General features: G+C 54.9%; 1 protein-coding gene and 1 long non-coding RNA gene across 2 annotated transcripts in view; both read left to right on the top strand.

Moving 5' to 3' along the window:
• The window catches only part of CUX1 (cut like homeobox 1), a 270,225-nt gene extending 266,474 nt beyond the window's left edge, over nucleotides 1-3,751 (top strand). The window contains exons 22-23 of the mRNA XM_032130115.1: nucleotides 1,802-1,866; nucleotides 2,290-3,751. Of these exons, the coding sequence (XP_031986006.1) occupies nucleotides 1,802-1,866; nucleotides 2,290-2,350 (126 nt within the window). The 3' untranslated portion in view covers nucleotides 2,351-3,751. The remainder of the gene's footprint in view (nucleotides 1-1,801; nucleotides 1,867-2,289) is intronic.
• Nucleotides 3,752-9,868: 6,117 nt separating this feature from the next.
• Nucleotides 9,869-11,132, top strand: LOC116454064. Its single transcript, XR_004244003.1, has 2 exons — nucleotides 9,869-9,972; nucleotides 10,400-11,132. It is a non-coding gene; the product is annotated as an uncharacterized LOC116454064 (long non-coding RNA).
• The last annotated feature ends 2,037 nt before the right edge of the window (nucleotides 11,133-13,169 follow it).

Below are 13,169 nucleotides of genomic sequence, written 5' to 3'. Positions count from 1 at the left end.
GCAGGGCCAGGAGTGTGGGACACAGACATGCCAGGGAATATCCCCCTCGGCTCCACAGGGTGGAAATCCCACCCTGGGTGGGCACAGGCTTGCTCAAGGGCAGGAGCTGGAAGCTGTCTGTGTGTTCATGTTGTTCCTGGGAGCAGCCATGGGACCGTGGTGCCGCTGTGCCGGGAGCTCACACGGAGTTTGTGTATTCCCAAGCAAGCCCTCTGCCTAGTGGGGAGCAAAATTTTGGTTAATTATTATGAATCCAATACCAAAAGCGATTTTAGGAATAAAATACATCCCCCTGAGCCCACACTGCCTGGTTCTAGACCATGTGCAATTGCACTTTCCTATTCCTGGGTGCCTTCTTAACCTTCTGCTCAGTGGAGCTCATTTGCTGCCTCTCCAAGGATGAGCTCTGGCTCTCCCCATGCTTCTTACCTGCCCTGTCGCTCTCTTTTTCTCCAGTTTTCAAGCTTCCCCAACTCTACATTAGAGCTGAAAGTAGAAAAGCAAAGATTTGGTAGGAATGGAGGCTTGAGCCTGCCAGAATCTCCTGGGAGTTTGTCATGGTGCAAACTCCTCCTATATCCTTGCACAGTGTCTGGGAGTTTATTTGTCATTTCAGGGAGGAAAAAACAAGCCAAACAAGTCATCAATAATTAAACGAGGAAACGAGATGAAAGCCAAATCAGAACAATATTTCTGTCCTGCTCGCAAAGTTATTTTGGTGAGGAAAGGAGCAAAGGAAATAAAAAGTTAAACATCATTAAACTTTAAAGCTCTAACCCCAAAAAAAAAAAAAAAAAAAAAAGAAAAGGAAAGGAAAATTCATAAATATTACATGGCTGGAATGATCTCACATCATCTAGACACAAAAGGGCCTGAAATCCAGCACCCAGCACTGCCTGGGCTGGGCACAAACTGTGTGCGCCACAGGGGACTGGAGGAAGCCCCTGTTCCTGCACACCCACAGTGGGAGTGACATCTCTGCCACTGATCCCGGGAGACTTCAATTAACCCTAATTTGGAGGCCTGCTGGTGGGTGTTTGTGTGGTTCGGGTGATTCCCTGGTGATAGCAGCTTACAAGTCCCCAAGGCTTGAACGAATCAGTGGGGAATGGGAGGGCTTGTCCCTCTTCCCAAACCCCAGCATTGCCTCCTGCCTCCTCAGACCTCGGCTCTGGAATGAAAACACGGAGCCATGAAGGTAAAAAGGAGTCAAGCCAAGCAGTGACCTTCCTTAAGCCTGTTCCAAAAATACATCTCTGTCCATGTGCAGCCCTGAGCCTTGCCCTGAGCTACCACAGCCACAGCAGCGCTGTCCCAGTAAAAATAACCCACTGGGAAAGGTCATCCTGACCATCCTGAGGGCAACCCCTGCAACACACCGGGGGTTCCCCATGCTGGTGATCATAGAATCATAGCGTGGGTGGGAAGGGACCTTAAAGCCCATCCAGTGCCACCCCCTGCCATGGGCAGGGACACCTTCCACTATCCCGCGTTGTTCCAAGCCCCATCCAACCTGGCCTGGAGCACTTCCAGGGACAGGGGCAGCCACAGCTTCTCTGGGCACCTGTGCCAGGGCCTCCCCACCCTCGCAGGGAAGGATTTCTCCCTGATACCAAATCTAAACTCTGTATCTGTTTGAAGCCATTCCCCTTTGTCCTGTCACTCCATGCCTTTGTCACAAGTCCCTCTCCAGGATGGGATGGCAGGGCCAGGCTGGCACAGCAGTGGCACAGACTGCAGTGAGGAGGGGCTGGGATGGAGGTGGAAGCAGAGCTGATCCCATTTCTTCCTTTCCTTGCAGGTGCTCTACAAAACCGCCTGGAGTGAGAGCGTGGGACGGGATTGTGCTGCCTTCTGTGCTAAGAAGTGAGTGAAGACAGGCTGGGGGCCCCGGGGTTTGTTTGGTGGGCAGGGCTTGGTGGTCTGCAGCAGGTATTTTGGGCACCTCAGTGCTGGAAACAAGGCCAGTTAATGGGGCTTTAAACCCAGTGAGGATGGGGGGGAGAAAAAGTCACGGTGCAGGGCAACCGCTTGTGTTCGGTTGGGTGTTTTCCAAACCCTTTCCTGCGGGCAGTCCTTGCCCAGGAGGAATCCTGATAAAGGCAAATGTGATCCTGGAGACCTGGGTCAGACCCGTGCCATGACTCCGGTTCCCTGCTGCCCGCGGCTGGAGCAGAGCACGGTGCTTATCCTCCTGGAATGACCCCTTGGAATCGGAGCGGCTCCTGCTTGGCTGCCAGAGCCCCTTGGAGCTTGCTGCAGGCTAACGTGGCTCTGCCCTCTCCCCAGGTATGCTGACCACCTCCACGAGTTCCACAAGAACGGGGACGTGGGTGACATGTGGCAGTGACAGCTGGACACGGCCCCGCCGGCCCTGGCTCCCTCCCACCCCGCAGCAGGAGCCGTCCCTCCGCTCCTGCCAGCAGCTGTACTGGAGCTTTGCTTTCTGCTTTGTAGGACGATGATCCCCCCCGTTCCCACCCTTGAAATTAAAAGCCTCAGCTAAGGGAGAACCATTTTCCAGCCCTGGAAGGGCTGCAGCAGTTCCTGTGCTCTCCTGATGTCCCAGAAAGCTCAGTCTTTACCAAAACACGTGGAAAATGCAGGATCAGAGGTACCCCTCCTCCCAGATGCACATGTCTCTCCCATCCTGTTTGAAGTCCAGTGCAACACTGGGTGGGCTGAATCTAGCTGGAACTGGGGAGGAAAAGCAGCCTCCTGAACTTGCATTTTCAGGTGTTGTGCTATTTGAGAATTCCTATTTTGCTCCAGCTCTGGGGATCTCCTGCCCGTGCTGCTGGGCACCGGCAGATGCCCTTCTTGAACTGGAGCCCTCAGTTTGGGCATAGTTCGGGATAGTTAGGACTTAAAGGGCATGAAGGGAGGTGCTGCTGGTCAGGCCTGACCTCACAGGAATGCTCCAGACTCTCCTTGCTGAGATATTTCTGACTCTTAGGAAACCACAAGTCAAATCAAGCGATTGCTGGTGATTGGGTTTGCTGGGTGATGAACACTGGGCTGCTAATTTGGGCTGATTTGGGGAGACAGAGGCGATAGGAGATGCTCCAATTAAAAAGAGCAGGTCCCAGCAACCCCCCCTTCCTGCTGTGACCACATGGTGAGGGAAGATATTAGCTTGTTAAGGTGGTCCTCAATTAAAGTTCCCCTCTGTAGACAGGAGAATAGCATTGCTCCCAATTAATATTTCATTGCAGACTCACATCTATTCCCATTCCCGTTGCTGGGAAGCCGGGGCCTCTAACGGAGCATGCAGGGAAAGGCCTCACATCTGCCATGGGCAGCCAGGGTTTATTTATAGGAACTGTGGCCAGCGGCAAAATGTAAAATACTCATAAATTGAAGGGAGGGATAAACCCCAAGGGACCAACCCACACCTGTCCCCTCGGAAAACTGAGCCCAAACGGAAGGGAAGCGTGCCAGGATGCAGCGAGGGGGTGATGCTGCCGTGGCTGGGGCCCTCTTCATAAAATAATCAACTTCGGGTCTGGGGGAGATGAGCTTTGGCTGCCTGAAGTCAGTAGCTGGGAAACATGATCCAAGGAAGGGTGGGCTGCTTGTTGAGGCTTTGTTGGGAAGGTTAAATTTGCTTTTTTTAGCAGCTGTATGTGGCGTCTTGGAATTGCAAAACTTCTGCAGCTATTCACACTTGTACTCCTCATAAATGACTTAAAATAGATGTCGAGTTCTGTTGGACAAGTGATAAAATAAACTTAGCCATGCATTGACTGGGTGGCTTTTGTGCTCTGCTTCCTTTTTTATTTTTTTGGACTTTTGATATTAAACAACTGAGAAATGTCCTGCTCGAGTCCAAGGGCAGAGTGTGCAGCTAATTTTAGAAACCCATTACAGCAGCTAAAGGCAGCGATGTCTCGCAGCGCCAGGGAGGGCAGGACCTCTGTCCCCGTGTGCTGCAGCCAGCGTCCCAGCTGCCATCAACACCAGCATCCCACGGGCCTGAGAAAGGCTCTGGGGAAGGAGGGACCATGGGAATAGAGCCCAGGCAGCTCCAAATCCTGAGATATTCTGGATATCCCCACGTGGCTGTTGGCAAAGGCGCTCCAGCTGAACGGTGTAAATTTGCCTGGCTAATTTTGGTGAGCTGCTCGTGATCCCCCTCTTCCTCAACCTCCTTTTTCCTTGCTTTTCCAGCCCTGGGGGATGCCAGAAGCCCCAGGCTGGCAGAGCTGGGCTGCTTTGGGTTTTAGGCACAGCTTCCTTCAGCCAAGCCCAGCAGTGCAAGGGGGTCTGGGGAGGGCCAGGAGCTGTTTCCCCCCACCACGAGGAGCCTCTGTGCCAGAGGTTTTCCAGCCCCCCGGGATACCTGGGTCTTGCCAGTCCTCTGGAGCTGCTGAATTTTGTCCCTCAGGCAGAGCTGTCACCTCCTTCCATCCAAAATAAAAATGACAAGCTCACTGATTTGTCCCAAACTCCCTCTCGGGGAGGGCAGGCTTTAGATGTGGGCTGTTGTTTCCTCTTCAGATCTCACAGTTCTGCAGGTTCCAGCAGCTCCCACTGCCATGGTGTGGCCCTGCCTGTCCAGCTCACCTCAGCTGCCTCATCCCAGCCCTGGTGACCTTGCAGCAGCCCAGGGATGTCCGGGTGCCCCGGGCAGCCGCTCCCAAGAGTCCGGCTTTGGCTGCCAAGCCCTGTGTCCGGAGGCTCGGCCAAGTTTTCAGAGCTGTGCTGGAGGTGCTGGGCTCCAGGGGATCCCGGTGATTCCAGGCAGAGCAGAGTGTGCCAGGACAGTGAGATGTTCCTGCTTAGCATGAAACAAAATCCTGCAGTTTTGGTGCCTGGGGAGATGCCCTGCATGTGAGAGGTGTCCTGGAGTGGCCAGGCACAGGGAGATGGCTCCTCCAGCCCCCAACACCCCCTGGCACCCCCAGCCAAGCTCGGAAGTGCTGGCAGTGCTGTGTCCAGACCCTGTTCCTCCAGAAAGCCGTGGGTCAGTTACAGCAAGCAGGAGCCCCAGCTTTGGGCAAGGCTCCAAACCAGCTCACCCTGTGCAGGGTTTGCCTGGAGGGGAGCAGGAGCAGCACTGTCCTTGTTGCTCTGGCACATGTGGGATTTAGGGCACAGCCAATTCCTCATTCAGCCTGATCCAGCTGGGGTGCCACTGGCTGTGCTGGGTTTTGGGGACACATTGAATTCTCCTTACAGCCACCTACAGACCCACAGCCCTGAGCCCCAACACCCCCCTAAACCCCATTTTCAGCCAGGCTCAGAGTGCAGCCCCAAAGCAGCCCACAGTCTGTCCCTCTCTTGGAGGCAGGGGGAGAAAATGGGAATGGATTTTTTTACTAATTTGATTTGAAAACCCCTTTTATCCCTGAGTGATTCAAAAGAAAAGGATTTCAGCGACCCCCTGCTCTCCCTTGCTGTTTTAAATTTAATTATGGGAAACAATTTTAATTAGTATCGACAGATATTCAGGAAAATAATTATGGGCAAACCTGTGCTTCTTATATCTGTTTAACCTGCGAATCTCCCAGCCCATCTCAGAGACCCAGGCTGAATTTCGGGGGTTTATCTGCTTAATAAAAGGCTCCTGGGGAAGCTGAGCTGGCTAACGAGATAACAGGCTGCTCACATCTGGGTCACAACTTCAGTTTTTGCCGTGGGCAAAGGAGACAAGAGAGAAATCACTGTCAGGGTGTGGCCAATCTGTTGTGATCTGGGGCTCCGGGCAGGGGTGAGGGGGCTGATCCCACTCCAGCCCCGTGCAGGGGATGCTGAACGCCCTGGCAGCTCCGGGAGGAGCGCTGAGTGCAGGGCGAGCTGCAGCAGCAATTATCGCAGTGCCATAAAAAACCAATAATACGATTTCCTAAAGGTTTCCGTCCGGGCGCCTCGTCCCTGCGCTCGGTCCCTGCTGGCAGCGGGGCTCCGGAGCCACTGTCACACAGGCAGGCACCGTGTTTGCAGATGGAAAAGGGAGATCGATGGCTCCGAGCGTGGCTGGAGGCGGCGGAGCAGGATGCCAGCGAGACTCCGGCCGGCAGGAAAGGAGCTCCCAAGCACAAACACGGGCAGAGGCAGCGCCGGCAGGAGCGCGCAGGTTATTTCAAGTTCAGAGAATGCGGTGGATAAACAGAGCGTGGGGCAGGGTCAGCACACGGACACAACGCACGCAGGAAAAAGGGGGTGAGGTGTAAGCGGTTTGGGTATCTCCATAAAAGCATGGACACAGCTCCTATGGGGAAACAGAGGTAAAACAGAAGGGATTTGGGTACCTGGAGGCACAGCCTGGCTAGGCCGGCCACAGGTACTTATTTTTGGAAATGTGGCTCTAATTATCCGCTATAACCAGGCAGGGCAATGGTGGTGCTGCATCCCCACCACTGGATGCCTTTAAATCACAGCTGAACATCTGTCTTGAAGACATGCTCCAGTTCAGGCAGGAATTCCAGCCAGGCAGCAGGAATTACCATCCAAGGGTGAACATCACTGCAATCCATGAACCACCGTCCCTCTCATTGCTGCCCTAGCACACGGAGCAGACAGAACTGCTGGGTTTGGATGGGCTGTGTTAGCAGGGACAGCGGGGTTTGGATGCTGGGAAGACCTTTGGCCGGGTTGCCTTAGCCGTGGCGCTTTCCTGATGCTGGGAGAGGGGACAGCAGCCAGCAGAGGGATGCAGGGGCATGTGGGAACCACAGCGGGGTCATCCCAGCGATGGATCGGCACCATCCCCTGCTGCAGTAGAGCTGGGCACCTCTGCCACGAGCTCTGGGAACACGTGAGCCCCCTAACCCTGTCAATAGGGACCTCTAAGTGGGATTCCGGGCAAAATCCCACACTCCAGCAGGCGAAGGCGGCTGCTCCGTGCTGGAAGGTGCCGGCTGGCAATAAGAGTTTTACTGCTTCCTGTTGTGTGAGACATCTGACGGCAGGCCGGGGCCGAAAGCTGGTGCAGCATATGGAGTGCCCCCCTCGCTCCCTCCCTCCCTCCCTCCCTCCCTCCGCTCCTTATTTACAGAGTCTCCCTGGGGATGGGCCGCGCAGGCTTTTCCAGCTCCGAGGGGAAGGCAAGGATATTCACCTCGCTCCCCCCACCCCAAAAGCCTGTTCCCATTAAGGCAGGGAAACCCAAATGAGGCACGCGAGGTGGAAATGCGGCGCTGGCACTGGGAATGCTGAAGGGACCCTGTCCAGGGAATCCCTGTGGGGACAGCAGCCAGTGCCAGGGAGTCACCCCAACCCCAACCCCAGCCCTTCATTTCCCATCAGGGAGACGCTGGGGGTGGCAGGAGGGTGTTTAGGCACCCCATTGTCCCCCAGGCAGCACCACAGGCCTGGAACACCCTCCCGTGACGGCTCTCCTGCCCAGAATAACCATCCCCACCGGCGGCGGGGGCGGCCGGCACGTGGCAGCCAAAAAAAGCCACGGAGGGAGCGGGGGCGGAGGGGACCCCGCGGGGCTTTGGCCATAATCCCCGGCTCCCCGGCGCGGGCAGGGCCAGGCTGGCAGCACCGGGGCTTCTACAGGAGCTGAGCATCCCTCTGGGACCCCCCGGGAGGGCGAGGAAGGCGATGCCAGGTGGGATTTATGAGGTGTGGAGCTGTCCCAGGGTCCTGTTGCACCCCAGCAGCAATCCAGCTCTGGGATACACCCTCAGCACATCCCGCCCCAAATCCTTGCCCTGAACACCCGGGAGCTGGGGCCTTTCAGGTGCCTGTCGCTATGGAAACCGCTTCTCACCGCGCTGGTCCAGGCTGAGCCTGCCGGAGCTGTGCCTGCCCGAGGGGGGATGCTCAGGTGAGGCTCGGGAAGGCGATTCCTGCAGGTTCCAGCTGCAGCAGGATCAGGGAAGGCCTCCCCGAGAGTCTCCTGGGGAAAGAAGAGGTTCTGTAGGGAATAGTGATGGGCTTTTTTAATAGCTCGTTGGTGGTTTTAGAGGCTTGGTGAAGATGTTTAGCACAGAGGAGGGCTCTGGGCTGGACCCACACAAATGATCCTACTGGTGTTCCCTAAAGCCTTCACTGCTGGGGGACAGGGAATCTGCAGTGCAACCCCCTCTTGCCCCCCTGCCCAGCCAGGAAAGGGCTCTTTGGCTTTAAAAAACTGGCTTTGTTCTGCACACGATCCCCTCTGCACCCCGATCCCATCGAGCACCCCACCAACCCAGGGACTGGGTTTGGGATTGGGGTGGGAGCAGGCAAGGCATTTCCATTCTCCTGCAGAGAAAAAGCCCCTCAGGGCCCCCACTTTTGGGGGGACTCTAGCACCACCCCCAAGAGCAGATGCTGCAGATTCTGAGTGCCTGGGGGTAGGATGGGACCTGTCCTGTCACCTCTGGGGTGACACAATCTGCCCTCACTGACCACCTTCCAGTGCCCTGGCACAGAAATGGGATTTTCCAAGGCTTTTTCCCAGTTCCCCTCCACATACCAACCCCTACAGGTCCACAGGGTTATGGAATTTCCCTGGCTGCTGATTTGGGCCACTTGGCTTCATTTTGGGAACTTCTTCAGGGGCACTTTTCCCACCAGCCCTGCTCCTCACACACACCTTGCCTGGCTCCCCACAAGCTGCTGAAAAGATGGAAGAAGCTTTCAAAGCCAAGGGAAGGTTGGGATTTTGGAGCTGGTAACATTTTTAAGAGCTGCTCTGAGTCCAGGCAATGATGGTTTTGCCTTTAATATTTAATGGTTTTTTTTTTATTGAACACACGTGCAAGGGAGCGTTCAGAGCTGCTGCAGGAGAGCTGGGCACTGCAGGAACACCACTGCCAGCCTGACCCAGCAGCGTGGGGCTGCTTCAAAGCCAAGGTTGCCAGAAGGGCATTTTCCAGCCTGTAGGAAAGGCAAAACCTTGGAAAACTGCAATGAAAAAGCCACTTGGACCAGCACAGCAGGAAATGCTGGGGAGAGGATCCTGCACAGCAAAGATGAGCCCTTTCCCAGCAGGAGCAGCACAGTTTCCCCCGAGGTTTCCAGGTGCAAAGAGCTGCTGTTGCTGGAGTGTTTGCAAGTGGGAAAGGTGAAAGTCCTTTTTCTGTGTCCGAAATCTCCAGGGGGTTGGCTCCTGCTGGCTGCAGGCTGCACAGGGACCTCTGGGATAATGAGATCCTGGAGCAGCAACACCAAGGGAGCCCACAGCTGTGTGATACCCAGGAAGAGCAAGGAGAAAAGATCCAACCTGGGACAGACCCGGGGATGTGGTCCTGTGGTTCTCAGCTCCATCATCCTGGCCGTGGGTCAGGACAGGCAAGAGGGAGTCCTACGGCTGTCGCCAGGCAGAGGCCACCCCACAGATGCAGCTGTAGGATGTGACTGAAGGGTGATGCTCCTGAAACCACCCCTGCCCAGGGCAGCACAGCCATGGAGGGGGTGTGGGGAGGTTTTTGAAACCTTTTCCTCCTCCGTGGTCTCTGCGAAGGCAAAACAAAGCCTCTGACACCATTTCTCAGGCACAGCCCCAGCAGAGCACAAAGAAAAGGGATATTTCAGAGACAACCCGCAAGCAGCTGATAACCCCTGACCTCTGCCTGCAGAAACAGGAGGTGGCTTGGAAGAGAAGGTGCAGAAGGTGCCAATCCCCCTGGGAGAAACAAGGACCTGGTCACCCCAGCAGGGCCAACACAGCCATAGGGAACAGAGCCCTGAGGTGAGAGGAGGCAGGAACAAACACGCTGTGGTTTGGGGGTTTTTTGCTAAAGTTTCAGTTCTGCAGCTCCAGTTCATGTTTCCTCAGCACAAGGACTGGTGTCTGAGTGGCCGCCCCGACATGGGGCTCTGCCCCTGCTCACAGCACTGCACGCTCGGCGAGCTCCCCACCTGAGCTCTGCCAGCAGGTGCCGAGAGGGGGCTGGAGCAGAGGGGCAGCATCACTTTTCATTTGCATCAGCAGGAGGAAGAAGAGCAGCAGCAGCAGCGCCAGACTCCGGTGGCTTCTGAGGGAGGGAAGGAGGTGTCCTCAGAGGTGTTGTTTGGACAATCCTCTCTCAGGTACAGGGATGGGGCTCTTGGGGATGGTCCTATGCAAGGTCAGGAGCTGGACTCATTGATCCTTGTGAGTCCCTCCCAACTCAGCTTTTTCTGTGATTTTGTAGCAGGAAATAGTAATATAGAAGTTAATACTTAGAACTTCAATAGTATAGAATTACAGGACACGAGATCAGCCAAGAAAGTAGGGATGCAGCCACCTCCCTTCAAACATAATCCCAGGAGACACGGAGAGAGCACAAAAGGATCCTGCTGGTGCGGGTCCGTGGCATTCCAAGGGGCCCAGTGAGCTCCATCCCAGCAGGATGCAGTACAAGAGACTTGTCCTTCTTGGAGGCATCAAGATCAGGCAGAACAAACCACTGTAAGATGGGAAATGTTGGATTGTGTCCACTGATACAGAGCTTTTTGCTCCTAATTCTTCTCCCAGCACCATCAGGGATGCAGAAGGATCAAGCCCTGAACCATTTTTCCACCTGACAGTGAGATTGCACTCCCTCCCCACTCATCAACCCCAAATATTTCTCCATCCCATCTGAGTCAGAGGCCACTGAGCACAACCCTGAACAGATGTTTGAAGCACAGAAGAGCCGTGATGTGGTGAGGGACAGACTGTGTGCACACAAAAAGGATGTGGGGTGAACTCCCGATGCTGAGAGCTGGCTGATCACTCTCCAGCACGACTCCTGCGCTCAGCTGGTGCTCTCCATCTCCATCCAAACTCCACTGGTTGTCCCACAGAAAGATAAGGATGGGTTTTGGTCCTGTTTTTGCATCTCTTTCTGTTTGTACATCCTCTCCCAGGGAATTTCGCTGGTCTGGCTTTGTTCTGCTCTATGGCTGGGTTTGTCCATCTCTGAGGTCATCCTGGGAGAGCATCGCTCAACCAGGGCTGCACAGACACTCTGGGGAAGAAAAAGGTCACAGAGGAAATATTATCTACAGTTTTTGTGTTGAAAGGAAAGGGCTTTGCTCCCTCTCGAAGGTAAATCCTGAGTTGCAGGGTGAGGAGGAGAAGGGAATTTGCACATCAAGGTCTTCCCATCAGTGAAGGCTCCTCCAGCCCCGTGGGCAGGCTGTCACAGCCTGTTTGCCTTCTCCAACACATCAAAAGACATTTTAAAACCATTCCTCCTGCACAAATAAATACAAACCCAAACCACTATTTTTTCTGGTTTGCTCTCTTTTCCCCTTTCATCCCTGTGACGTCTTCCTCCAACAAATCCTCCCCTTACATCCCATGAGAGACTGCTCCTGGACAATTTGCAGCTGTGACAGCCCGGGAGGTGCCTGGGGCCTGTCTGCCTGGCTGACAGCTCACACACGCACCCGGCTTTGCCACGGAACGCTTTCATGGCTGGGCTGCCCCGGCCGCGGCGGGCTCCTAACTTCCTTTCCAGGTTTTTCCCGGGATGCTGGACAAACCCCCTTTACCTCCCCCCCACACCCCCAACACAATCCTCTCTCCCCACCATGATTTTGTGGGGTCACAAAACCCACAGCACGAGGGTTTTGCAGGAAAATCAGCCACAGCCCCGCGGTGCCCGCTGCCCGGATCACGCCCGCCCCGGGACGTGGCGAGGATGGAATTAGAACTCCCCGGCGCTGCCGGGAGGCGGAGGGCGCTGCCGGAGCTGGCACCGCTCGGATGCCGGATGCCTCCGGGCACAGGATTTCAAGGGCACGTCACGCTCCAGCCGGGATGCTGCCAGCAGCCCTCCCCAGCGCTGGCTGAGCCACTCGCTTGACTCCTTCCAGCGATTTTTTTTTTGGTTTGTTGGTTTGTTTGTTTTTTTTTTTTAAGGCAGCTAATTGCTCCGGGGGAGTCCCGGAGTAATGAGAATTGGCAGGAGCGGGCAGATATTAGGTTTATTTACCACCAGTTTTAAATCATTTAGCATAGCAGAAAGGCCGTGGTTCTACAAGCAACGTGTTCTGCTTTGCTCCTGCCGTGGGTCCTGTTAAAAGGGTTTAGTGGTGAGTGGGAACAGGGGTGTCCACGGGGGCTCTGCTCTGCGTCCTGTGGGGTTGGCACAGGGATGAGCAGGGACAAAAAATGGGGACAAGGATTTGAGCCAAAGCTCATCCCCATCCACAGGAGCTCCCTTGGCTGCAGACTTGGACTCGTGAAGGATTTTTGTCCCATTGAAGGCAGCCTGCAGCTTCAGTTTAAAAATAAAGCCTTAAAAAGGCAATTTGGGGAGCTGGCCCGGGGATGCTCCTTGTGCAGCAGAACGCGGTTCCTTGGGGATTGCTGAGAAAAGTCGCGGGAGAAGTTAAACTTTCACCCTGGCAATTATTGTAAATCTCTCTGGTCAAGGCCCAGACCTAAAATTAGCCCACGAGCCCTTTTAGAGGTTGGGATTTTTCACTTGATTTTCCAAGTGACCAACCAGCAGCGGAGCAAACCGTGCCCTTCCACACTCAGAGCCCTGGGGTGTTTTTTAATTGCAGCCTCCGTGTTTGATGGAAGCAAGGCCAGGCATTCCAGCCTGGTTTTACACATCCTGAAACAAGCAGCATCCCACAGAGGGAAGGCAGGAGAGAGCCTGTTATGTACCAAAGCCTTTGCAATCACACAGCATTTGTCCTGGTTCATGAAAGAAATCCCAGCCCTTCCCTGGGCTCCTGGTTTTGCTCTTAGTGATGGTTAGTAAAATCTAGGAGTTAGTAAAATCTAGGATGCTGGGCTTTCCGCTGCCTGTATGGGAGCAGCCAGATCCTCTGCATGGCCCTCTCCCTTTTAGGGTCGTCTGGGAGGTCCCGTGGCACAGGCAGGGCACAGCACCAGCCGGGGCTGCCGGACCCGCTCCGTGCAGCTCCCAGCCCTGCTGCCAATCGATAGCGAGTGCAATGAAAACCTTAATGAAATTCCAGCCTGAGAGACTATTGATTGTGTGTTTTCTTTAAAAATGGATATGAATGGGAGAGAGGCTTTTCGGAGGAGAGGCAGCGGAAGGGGGGGAGCGGAAACACATTGTCAGCTGCCATGGGAGCTGGGTGAAGGTGGGTGGCCCAGGCTCACCTGCACTGAGCAGTGGGATCCAGCCTCTCTGTGAGCATCCATTCGTCCCCAGAACACCCCTGGGAAGGAAATTGTAGAATCCCAGAAACATTTAATGGTTTGGGACGGAAGGAGCCTTGAAGCTCATCTCATTCCACCCTTCCACTAGACCAGGTTGCTCCAAGCCCTGCACAAC

Source organism: Corvus moneduloides, chromosome 20 (genome assembly GCF_009650955.1).
Source record: "Corvus moneduloides isolate bCorMon1 chromosome 20, bCorMon1.pri, whole genome shotgun sequence".
Classification (NCBI taxonomy): Eukaryota; Metazoa; Chordata; class Aves; order Passeriformes; family Corvidae; genus Corvus; species Corvus moneduloides.
This window is presented reverse-complemented; position numbering and strand designations above follow the sequence as displayed.